At 56.0% G+C, this 11,647-nt stretch overlaps 1 protein-coding gene across 1 annotated transcript; it reads right to left on the minus strand.

Moving 5' to 3' along the window:
• Positions 1-3,341: 3,341 nt before the first annotated feature.
• Positions 3,342-5,062, minus strand: LOC132525116 (cytochrome c oxidase subunit 8A, mitochondrial). The gene is made up of 2 exons (XM_060157633.1): positions 4,853-5,062; positions 3,342-3,669 (listed from the first exon to the last, which is right to left on the minus strand). The coding sequence occupies exons 1-2, from the start codon at positions 4,964-4,966 to the stop codon at positions 3,574-3,576; spliced, it is 210 nt and encodes a 69-aa protein (XP_060013616.1). The 5' UTR covers positions 4,967-5,062; the 3' UTR covers positions 3,342-3,573.
• Positions 5,063-11,647: the final 6,585 nt, after the last annotated feature.

Here is an 11,647-nt window from a genome sequence, read left to right on the forward strand (position 1 = left end):
GTTCAGGCTGCTGTTGGAAATAGTCACAAAGGGGACAGGCAGCAGCTCAGGACTTTTTCCGTAGAACCGACAAGGCACAGATGCCTCTGCACAGGCTTGGCACGTGTCCAGACCCCACACCCCTGTCCCTAGGATTCTGTCAGGTGGAGGGAGAGGAGACCCCGTACCAGGACCCAGGGACTTTGAAACCTCAGCCACAGAGGAAGAGTTTATGGAACGGCACAGAGGCCCTAGAGAGCCACAAGGCTTCCAGGCCCACCCAACCTCTCAGGGGAAGGGGCCAGGCAACAGGACATGGTATGGGCCTTGGGAAAGCCACAGTCCTCACAGGGGGGTCATGGCCAGGAGAAAGGCTCAAGGTGCACCAAAGATGAGGCCCCAGTGATCCTTCCCAAGACAGGCTTGGGAGTCAGGCAGCTGCCCAAGTGGGAGGCGTGGGGGCGTGCCCAGCCCAGAAAGGGACCTCTGGAGATGCCGCTGCAGGAATGCACAACGGTCCACAGGCTGCCAGCTCCAAAATCACGGTCTAGGGAGGCTCTGATGGTGCACCCAGGCTGATGAAGCTGAGCAGGGGCTGTACTTCAGGGCCACTGGCTGGGTGGATACTTGCCTGCAGGGTTCACACCACCTAAGGCAGGAAGCAAGCAGAGGAGGGGCAGAGGCGGCAAAGGGAGAGCCCCGCCACCCCCCGACTCACACCACCCACGCTCCGTGGGGCACCTTCCTGCTGCAAATGCCTCACGTTGCAATTCAGCTCAAGTCTGTTGAGGATCCAGCCACTGGTGCCAGCTCTCCTCTGAGCGCCTCACAGCACCAGGAGAGTGACACAGTTGTCTCCTTATTGCTGTCACAACAAATCACCACAAGCTTAGTGGTTTAGAACAATACAAATGTATAATTTTACAGTCTTACAGGTCAGAGGTCTGGAATGGTTTCATCAGACTAAAATCAAGGTATCTGTAGGCTATGTTCCCTTTCAGGGGCTCTGAGGGAGAATCTGCTTCCCACTCATGCAGATTCTATTAGCAGAATTCAGTTTCTTGCAGCTCTGGGGCTGAGGTCCTCATGTCCTTGCTGGCTGTAAACTGAGAGCTGTTCCCAGCTTCTAGAGGCCACTGCATTCCTTGGAGCATGGCCAACTTTCTCCATCTTCAAAGCCCCAAGGCAGGCAGAGTCCTCAAGGTGGCATCTCTGAGATGCGAAGTATCTGCCTTCCCCGTCCACCTTAAGGACCCATGTGATTACACTGGGCCCAGGGGATAACCTCCCATTTCAACATGCCTAATTTTAATCACATCTGCAAAGTCCCCTTTGCCATGAAGGTAACATATTCACAAGGTTCCAGGGATTAGGGCAGCACGGACATCTTGGGGAAGACATTATTCTTCCTGCCACATCGCCACCTTCGTTTTACAATCGTGAAAACTGAGACCCGGAGAGGCTAAATGACTTGCTCAAGGTCATATAGTAAATGGCCAAGCCAGGCCTCAAAGCCAGGCCTCCTCCCAGCCCACTATTCTGTGCATTATATCATCTGCCATGACTGTAACCACCCCCCCACCCCTCCACCCCGCCCGGTGTGCACATCAGGACAGACCTCCACCCATCTGGACTCAGGATCTGACAAGACACCCTCAGACACAGAAAATGCTCTTTGGGAGCACAAGGAGCCTTGCTTTTGCTACAAAGAATGGCCCCTCGGCCTCTGACTTGGTTAGGGATAAGAGAGAGACACAGAAAGGTGACCAGATTTAAGCTTAGTGGCTCCACTGAGAACAAGGGGAAGATGTGGTCCAAGCATGACGGCTCACTCACATCCAAAACTCTCCCACTCACCCACAAGTCTACGACCCTGCCCCCCTTCAGCACGCTGCAGCACCCAGCAGGTGTGGGAGCACAATGGCTGGAGGTGCTATTAGGCTTCCTAAGGGCTTTCTCAGACCGGGTCCTGAAGATCTGGCCTGTAACCACTGGCTTCCCATCAGTCTCAGAGGCGGCTCAAGACGCACAGCTTCGGGCTAAGGTAGCCCTCCTGGGCCAAGGGGACCACTGTGTCCCTTTGGGATCCAGGGGCGCAAAAATGGGGGACACCCAATCAAACCCTTGGCAGGGCAGTGGACCTACCACAGAAACTCAAGACAGCTCACAGCCTAATCTGTGCCCACAGCAACCAGGCATCACTGGACACCACACAAAAAGGGCAGGAAAGGCTAGACAAGGGAGGGAGAGCAGGGTCCCCCTTCAGCTCCTGTCAACATAAAGCGAGCCCTGCAAAAGGGGCTGGCGAGACGCATGTTCTGACTCGCAGGTTCTAAAGCACCCACAACCTAGAGCCCCTCAGCTCTCACCTGGCGACTTTGCCCACCATCCAGCAGCTCCACAGGGGACGCTGAACCTGTGTCTGCTCAGAAATCATTCATGTCACCCCAGCAAAGAGGATGCAGAGAACTAAAGCCATGTCCTCCTCCAGGGGTGGGTCCAGGAGGTCAGAGCCTTCCTTCCAGACACTGGCAGTCAGAATTCCAGCGCAGTGGGAAGTGCTTCACATGCCTGTCCCAGCTAAGAGGCGCCCCAGGAAGAATCACTGAGGAAGGGCCCTTGGGATGGATGGAAGAGCAGCAAACTCTCCAAGCCGAGGAGGGGAGGACACAGGGAAGCAGGCAGGAAGAGAACAAGGAAGCCAGTCAGTGCACAGATACGGTGCTAAAAGGAAAGGGGCCCCAGGTTGACATAAAAATGCAAGATACTGTAACGTTGCCCACCTGCAACTAGGAAGGGCAACCAGCACCTGAGAAATGGCTGAAGCCCACCGACCAAAGAGGACAAGGAAGTCCGGCCCCACAGAGAACGGGCTTCCAGCTGCAGAGCCGGCCCCACTGGGAGAGGGCAGACACAGACACAGAGCCCCAAGCTTGGTACGACCAAGAGGACTAGAGGGGGAGCGAGAAAGGCTGCCGGACGACAACAGGATTTGTTTTCCACAGAAGCCAGAAAACATTTACAGAGGAAAGCACGCAATGGAAGCACCACTTCCAGGTATCGAGGAGAACGGCTGAGCACCCTGGACCTACCACAGGGCAGTGAGCCAGCAGGGCCAGGCAGCCAGCCAGGCCCTCTTCTCCACACCCCACCCAACACCATCCTCAGCTCAAGTATGGAGGCAGGAGCCCAGGCCAAAGGCATGATGAGTTTCTGAAGCGGGGTTTATGTATTTATTTATTTTTTGGTCACGCCACACAGCTTGCAGGATCTTAGTTCCCTGACCAGGGATTGACCCCGCGCCCTCAGCAATGAAAGAGCAGAGTCCAAACCACTGGACCGCCAGGGAATTCCCTCTGAAGCAGGGTTTAAATAGACTTTATTGTTACAAGGGAGGCCCTACCGAGCAGGGCCTTCTAAACGGATACATGTGGTCCCAGGATGTCAACATGGAGGAATGAAGAGGTCACGACTGCAGAAGAGGGCCCTGTCACTGAAGGACGGGATCCCGGGGAGGCCGGCCAGGAAGGCAGCAGACATAATCAGGACAGGCCGGGTGCTCAGGTCACAGGCTGAGTGGGAGGACAGCTCCTGTCACTCCCGCTTCTTGTAGCTCTCCAGGTGAGACAGGACCCAGCCCGACGGCAGGAGGAAACACAGGAAGCAGGAGGTGAGCCCAATGGCGATATCCTACACAGAGCACAAGAAAAAAGGAACCCTCAGAGTCAGGATTCCCCCAGGCTTCTCGTAGTCCGAGCAGTCTGCCCAGACAGCCCCCTCCAGGAGTCAAGATTCAGGCTCCAGAGGAGGGCCAGAGCATCCAAGGCCCACTCTAGCCCTTAAGGTAAAGGGTCAGATATGGGGTGGGGGTCAGCCTGGCTTAGGGGAAATCCACCACCAGATGATAAAGTGAAGGGACAGGAGCAAAGCTGGTCTGTTGGGACCCAGGGACCTCGCACAGACCAATAACTCTAAAACAATGCACCTCCCCTTCCTTGTCTTAAAAAGCCCTCCCTTCCCAAACCTTTGGGGCTAGAGGTAAGCGTTTTTTAAAGCCACTTCCATATTCCCGATAGCAGTTAAGATCACAGCACAACCTGGAGTCAGACTGGAGTTCAAATTCCTTCTTTGCCACTGAAGGTGTGACTCTGACAAGTCAATACACTGCTCCTAAACTTCCGCTCCCTCAGCCACGAAATGGAGAAAAGGGCCCTTTCTTGGGGTGACTGGGAGGACCGAATGAGCCCAGCACAGCAGTCTTAGCACGGCGCCTGGCACCCGGCAGGCACTCAGCTGCAATTACCGTCACTGTTATTTCCTCCGCCGCAGCGCTCTCCGGGCTCTGCTCCTAACCGGAAGCCCACTAACCTGGACAATGAAGACTCGCACTCACGGCCGAGTTCTGCCACTGAGGCAAATGTAGAAATGCGCCAAACAGGTGAAAGTCACTAAGGGTTAAACTCTCCCACGTTTCTGGGAATTACTAAAGCCTGTTGGGGTCCTCTTCCCCACCCCAAATAAATAAAAGCGGTAACAATGACAGCGCTGACAGCCGTCAGGCATCCCCCAATGAACCGACGGGTAAACAGGTTCAGAGAGGGCTAAGGAAGCTTGCTCGAGACCGCACAGCGAGGAAGCGACAGGGCTGCACTGACACGGTGTGACCCGAGACCCTGGGGCTGACTGAACAGCGACTGTCGCCCAGGCACCATCCCCTCGTTCGCCCCCTCCAGACCCAAACCAGCACTGCCGCTCCCCGTTACGCTGCGGGCCGCGAGGTGCAGCGCGCCAGACCCGGCGGGCCCCCAACCTGCCGCGGGACACCAGGTGCGGCCGGCGGCATCTCCCATGCCCTTCCCGGCCCGCTCCTCACCGTGGTCCCGAGGTGCTCCCGCGGCGGCTTGGAATGGATCTGGGCCCGCGGCACGGGGAGCCGCCGGGCCGGGCCTATCAGGCCCCTCAGCAGCAGTGGAGTCAGCACGGACATGACTACACTGAGGAGACTGCAGGTAGCTGGTAGCCGGAACCCAAGGTCGCGAAGTCAAGGTGGCGGCCCCAGCCGGAAGTTCCGCAGCTGTGGGGCCGGGAAAAGAGGGGCCCGGATGTCCCTAGGAAGTGACGTAAGGATACACCTCTCGCCCGCCCTTGTCAGTTTTTGGCGCCTTCCTCGAAACAGCCAATCGACGCCATCCTACCACCGATGGGCGGGGCACATAGGGGGCGTTCCTTTCGGTTATGCCCCGCCTCCAAAGCCCCCTATCTTCGTGAGTGACATCTGTGGTCCACCCAATCACATAAGCCAGAAACCTAGGCGGCACTCTTGACTCCTCCCTCCATTCATTCTCAAATCTCTACTCAGAAATCCCCTCTCCCTGCCAGGACTCCATTATTTCTGGTCCGACCGCCTGACACTAACCTCCTAAATGAACTCTCCCCCTTTACTATTACCCTCTCCAATTCCAGTCTCCATGCAGTAGCAGCCGACCTTCCTCCCTCCCTTCCTCCTTTCTCTTTAAACATAAATCTAACCAAGTCATACAGCTAATTTGAAAGCTCCTCATTGCTTACCAAAGTCCCAATTCCCGGACGTCACTCTCCAGCCTCATCTCTAAGTATTCCACACCTTCCTCCTTGCTCTTTGGTTCCTCCCCCCACCCCCAAGCCTTTTGCTTCTTTGTATCTTACGTTCTACAGAACACTTTTTCAGCTCTTACCTACATAGCCTTCCTTTTTCACCACTCCAGCTCCTACTCCCAGGCTTCCACTAACTGTTACAGCTTACTTTGTTCATCAAATGTTTCCTAGCCCCTACCATCTGCCAGGAACTGTTCTAGACACACAGTGAACAAGGTGAACAAGGACTCCCTTATCACAGAACTGACATTCCAGAGGCAAGAGACAGACAAGAGACGAACACTTAATGAGACGCTATTGAAACTGCCATGATATGATAGGAAGTAACAGGGGTGGTACTGCCTCAGGAAGCCTTCCCTGGCCACGCCAGGCCTGTGCCGCCTCTGTGCTCAGCAGCCCCTGCCCACGGGAGTGATCCCTGTCTCTAGGCTGGCAGCCGTGTGAGGGCAGAGCCTATATCTGGTTCACCACTGTCTCCAAAGGGCCTGGCACACACTCAGACACTCAGAGAACGTTTATGAATTGCAGGAGACTGAACAATAGGTAGAGGAGAAGAGGAAAGGGGGTGAGGGGCCAGCCACTGAGCCAGGCCTTACCTATATAATCTCACTCCACCTTCACAACGTCACAAGGGAGATGCTGTTATTATTTCAAATGTTTTACAGATGAGGAAATAAGCCTGGAGAACTGGGTGACCTGCTCAAGGTCACGCAGCTCCAAGGCTGCCTAGCCAGGATTCCAGGGCAGGTCTATCCACTCCAAAACCCATGCTTTTAACCACCACAAAAGTTACCGCCAAGAGAGGGAAGTTCCAGCAGTTCCAGTTTTGATATTGTGGTCAATAGCATCAAAGGCTGCTAAAGGGGATGGGCATGAGGTGAGGTGGCAAGGGACCCGGAAAACAGGGGCTTTGGAGGAAAAGCCTTGGCCCCATGGGAGAAGGGGTGTACTCACAGAAAGGTGGGAATGGACCCAGAGTGCCCCAGAGGGCGGTCTGTGTCTGAGCTTCTTCTGGAGAGGTGGGCTCCCAGGCCCTGAGCCATCCAGGGCCCTTCTCCACCCCTCCCCATCTCCCCCACCCTATTTGTGGGTATTGTTAATGTCCAGCAGTCTTGGTCCAGCCTCACCACCAGCTACCAGGCCCCCTGCCCTCACCCTGCCCTGGGCCCTGGCAAACAGCCCAGGACAGATGCAAACAGCCCAGGACAGATGCTTCTAAGCACCTCCCCCCACATCCCAAGGGGCATAGCCTAGGCACACAGGGCTGGGAGACCCAGACCCCAGCTGCCTGCCCCTGGGAGAATGAAGGGACAGGGACCTCCCTGCGGCCCTACGGGGGCTTTGTCAGGCTTTTGTCCTGTGAACAAAGTAATAACGCCCAGATTAGAGCACTGCCAGGCAAGAGCCCTGGAGAGGCTTTGGGAAGGGATGGCCTTTCTGTGGTTCCCTGGGTTACTCCCTTGAGGAATCTCATGTTCCTCTCCTCCGCCTGCGTCTGGAGGAAAAAGAGTGAATGTATGTTGAGCTGGTACCCCTGTGCTCTGTTCCAGGGCTTTCCTCGTGGCCCCTGTGATGTGACTTCTTTCAGAACTCCTGTCAGAGAGGAGGAAGGAGGCTTGCAGAGGTTAAATAAGGCAGCGGGATTAATACCAACGTCTCTGCTCTCTCCCCAGTCCCCCAGCAGCCCACCCCTCCCCAAAACTAGGGACAGTCTATCAACAAGAAAGCAGTGAACCCAGGTGGTATTTTATATAATGAAACACTATACGGCAGTGAAAATGAACAAACTACAGCTGCAACATGGATGGTTCCCACAAATATAATGTTGAGCAGAAGAGGTCAGATGTCCAAGAGCACAGACTGTGTGGTCCTGTTTATATAAAGTGCAACTGCAGGCAGGACTAAGCTATTGTGGTGGGCGGGGAGTCAGGTGGTGGGGATCCTGGGGGAAGAAGGAGGGCATAGGATCGGGAGAGGCATGAAGGGGCTTCTGGGGGCTGGTTACAAGAATGCGTCCACTCGTGATAATTCCATCATGAGTGGCTGGACATTCATGACTTGTGCACTTTTCTGTATGCCTGTTACACTTCAGTTAAAAAAGTTTTAAAACAGATAAGAAAAAAGCAAGGAAAACATAATGTGTGATAGGATCTTGTTTTTCTAAAACAAAGAAAACATCCCTAGGGAAATAGATATGCAGAGATAAAAGTCTGGAAGGACACAGGCAAGTTGTGAACAGTAGTGCTCTCTAGATGATGGCAGGAAAATGGTCTTTTTCTGCTGCATTTTCCAATATTGCACATTGGGCACTTTTTTTTTTTTTGGCCACACCCTGCAACATGCAGGATCTTACTGCCCCAACTAGGGATCGAACCTGCGCCCCCTGCAGTGGAAATGCGGGGTCTTAACCACTGGATCATGAGGCCAGTCCTTTGGGCACTTCCTTTGGCATTAGAATAAGCAAGCATTGGGACTTCCCTGGTGGTGCAGTGGTTAAGAATCCACCTGACAATGCAGGGGACACGGGTTCGAGCCCTGGTCCAGCAGGATCCCACATGCCTTTGTGCCACAACTGCTGAGCCTGTGCTCTAGAGCCCGCAAGCCACAACTACTGAAGCCCGCGCGCCTAGAGGCTGTGCTCTGCAACAAGAGAAGCCACTGCAATGAGAAGGCCGAGCACCACGATGAAGAGTAGCCCCTGCTCACCGCAACTACAGAGAGCCTGCGCGCAGCAACAAAGACCCAACGCAGCCAAAAATAAACAAATACAATAAATAAATTTATTAAAAAAAAAAAAGCAAGCATGGAGAAGGGGGCTCACTGTTCCAGGGAGGGAAGTTTGCCCTGTGGGTGACACACTCTCTGGGAGGCAGGGATTTCTTCTAACACCCTGGCAACTGCTGTGCTGTCTGCAGGGATGGGGACCTCATTCTCCTACCCCAGGACTGCCCACTACACTCGTATTGCTGGGAGTCTCTCCTGCGTCATGATGAGGCCTAGAGATCCCAGCCTGGGTCCTGGCTCTGATCCAAGGGCCCAAGCTGTCCCCCCACCCCACCCCCTTCCCTGAATGGAGCAGTAGGAATAGATCCCAAGCCTTGGGGATGGGTGGAGGAGCTGGTCCTTACTCCTGAGACCCGTGTCACAATCCAGGTCCCCAGTCCCTGATGGTCATATATGGACTGGGAAGATCCCAGGTGCCCCATCCCAGGGCTGACCCCCAGAACCTACTGGCCATACATGGGTTAGAGAAACACCGGGTGACCCCACCCCTGGCTTGGTCCCCGTCCATTAAAGGCTCTGGCTCAACCACTGGTCTCTCCAAATATGGAGCTGTGAGACCTAGGGAGGGGGTCAGACCTGACCCCCCACCCCAAACACACACACCTTCTGGAGTTTGCTACCTCACAGAGCATGTGACACAGAGCTGGTCTGAACCTGAGCTAGGGGTCTCCAGTCTCCCCACTGGCCTGAACTCCCCTCCTGGCACGTCAAGTGAGTGCTGGGCACTGAGCCCCGGGGCTATAGTGTGAAGAGACCCCTCCCAGGCCTCTGAGGGCAACTGCTGCCTCTCTATAGGCCGGTGGGGACTGTCTCCCTACGGCGGGGGTAACAGCAGGATGCCCTTGTAGAGCCTCAGGAAGAGCCCAGTGTCCAAAGAGGAGGGTTCAAGAAGAGGGAGGGGATTTATTTTAATCTTTGCAATAACTCAGCAAGGAATGCCTGCCTGCTTCTTTGATGAGGAAACAGGCCCAGAGAGATTAGATAACTTTCAGGGTCACAGAGCCCGTGAACAGGATTCTCAAAGAGGTCTTCTGGCCACCCTCTCCCTCCACTCCCACCAGACTGTACACTCCACGAGGTAGAGGAAGGTCACATCTGCTTTATTTGCCGACGTATACCCAGTGCTCAGCAAACAGCAGGTACGCAGTTCATACCTGTTGAAAGAGTCCTCCAAGATTCAAATCCAGGTCTGAACCCCAAAGTCCATGCTCCTTCCACTACATCAATTAAATGTAACTCACACTTGTTATAAAGTGTGACATAAATGTTGCTTTCACACACAGCTGTGAAACTGCTCCCCTTGCTATTCCTATCAAAGTAGTATCTCTGTTACTGCCAGTCACAATAGTAGTTCTATAACTGCTAGGGGTCGCACAGAGAAATTAAAAATGGGGGCTTTCACGCAAAAAAGGGGAGAAAGGGTTAGGAAGAGCCGGCCCTGGTCTGCGTTGTCCTCAACAAGGAGCAAAGAGCCCCCAGGGCGGGGGTGGAACACGAACGGAGCAGGGGCCCATCTGCTCTTCCTGGGGCACAGCTGTCACCAGGAGCCAGACATCCAGGGCAGGCCAGGACACAGCTGTCGGGGGCGGAGCAACATGGGAGGGTGAGGGCAGGGGGCAGGGCCAGGGTGCTGCCCTCCCCAGGGGGGACTCAGCTGTCCTGGCCTAGGCATCCCGCAGCTGGCTGGAAAGGTGCAGCTGTCAAGGCACAAGGAGGCTGTGGGCTGGGGTGGGGGGTGCCCGCCTGGAGCCAGGTGGTAGTTGACCCCTTTCTGCCTGCAGCCCACAGCCAGCGGCCAAGTGTGACGAGCCAGCTCGGGTGTGACTACGGCGCTGGCTTGGTGAAGGTCCCCCACACCTGTGCAGTCACGGCACTCAGGTCTCCAAGTCTGCCTGCCACTGCCCCTACTCCATAGTACAGATGGGTAAACTGGAGACCCACAGAAGGGGAGGGCTGCTGGGATGGGTGACCCCCCCCAAGCACACCCAAGGTCTCCTTCCCCAGCTCCCCAAGGCGTCACGATGGGCTTGGACCAGGACTCGTAAGTGGGCAAGAGGCCCAGAGCAAGTGCAGCATCCTTTTGCTCAAGTACCCCACGGAGCATGGCATCATCACCAACTAGGACGACACGGAGATCTGCACCACAGCTTCTACAAGCTGTGTGTGGCCTGGGAGGGGCACTGGGCACTGCTCCTCAAGGCCCCATTCAACTCGAAGGCCAACAGCAAGATGAGGACCACTCAGGTCACGTTCAAGACATTGAACCTTCCTGCCACATGGGTGACATCCAAGCCAGTGCTGAGGCTGTGTGCCTCTGGCCACACCAGCGAGGACCAGGCCCCCAGTCTCACCCCTACTGTGCTGGAACCCCGTGTCCAGAGCCCTCTGACTTCCGGGCCCCCAGGCTGGACTCACTACTCCAAACCCTGGGCCCCCTCTCCACCTCTGGACTCCTGACGCGTGATCTCCAGCCCTGGGCGAGCCCCCATAACTTTTCATTGCTCTCCACACCCCAAGTCACAGCCAGGCCCCCAGAGGGCCCTAAGGCCCTGCACCTGAGAGCCCCATCCCTGATCCCCACACCCCTCCTGCCACGTCCCTGCCCCTCCTGTTCCTTGTATCCAGCATTCAGGACACGGGTTGCCCCAGGAGTACAGGCCACTTCCTGGCACCCCCTCCCCAGCTCCACCTGAAGCCCCTGTGTAACGCACCCCCCACGCATCATGCTGGACCCCGGGGGTGGCAGCACCCTCAGATGTGTGGAGGAGGGCAGGTGGCACCCGCAGGCAGCTGCAGACACCTCCAGGTCGGCTCTCACACCTTGGCTCATGGCTGCACCCCCCAATCCCATTCTGCCGGCGGCTCCAAGCCTTCTCACCTGGTCCCTTTCCTTCAGGGCCTCCTCCCTCCAACCTTGGGGTGGCCTACCCTGAGCACAGGGCAGCCCTTCCCTGCCAGCCTGTAGCAGACGTTCATCTTCTTAGAGCAGGGATCCCGAAAGCCCCAGGACAGGCTTTCATGTTCACCTTGTCCACTTCTGCACAGGTAGGACCCAGGCAATGCAGAGACCATGTGCATGCGCACGTGGCAGCGGGGCCCCCGCGGGTGCTGCGCCCCCACCCTGGGCAGGGATGGGATTCAGAGGGCCTGGCTCAGAGGGGGCTAAGCTGGGCTGCTGGCTTTGGAGCCAGGGCTCTGGCAGGAGATCATGAGGGGACATGGAGGGAAAGCTGGGGTCTGTGGCCCTGGA

This window comes from Lagenorhynchus albirostris, chromosome 9, assembly GCF_949774975.1.
Source record: "Lagenorhynchus albirostris chromosome 9, mLagAlb1.1, whole genome shotgun sequence".
In the NCBI taxonomy this organism is placed as follows: domain Eukaryota; kingdom Metazoa; phylum Chordata; class Mammalia; order Artiodactyla; family Delphinidae; genus Lagenorhynchus; species Lagenorhynchus albirostris.

Coding starts and splice junctions, on each gene's coding strand:
- LOC132525116 (XM_060157633.1), bottom strand. CDS start 4,966: ATGTCCGTGCTGACTCCACTGCTGCTGAGGGGCCTGATAGGCCCGGCC. Junction 3,670..4,852: donor GGGAGCACCTCGGGACCACG/GTGAGGAGCGGG, acceptor TGCTCTGTGTAG/GATATCGCCATTGGGCTCAC.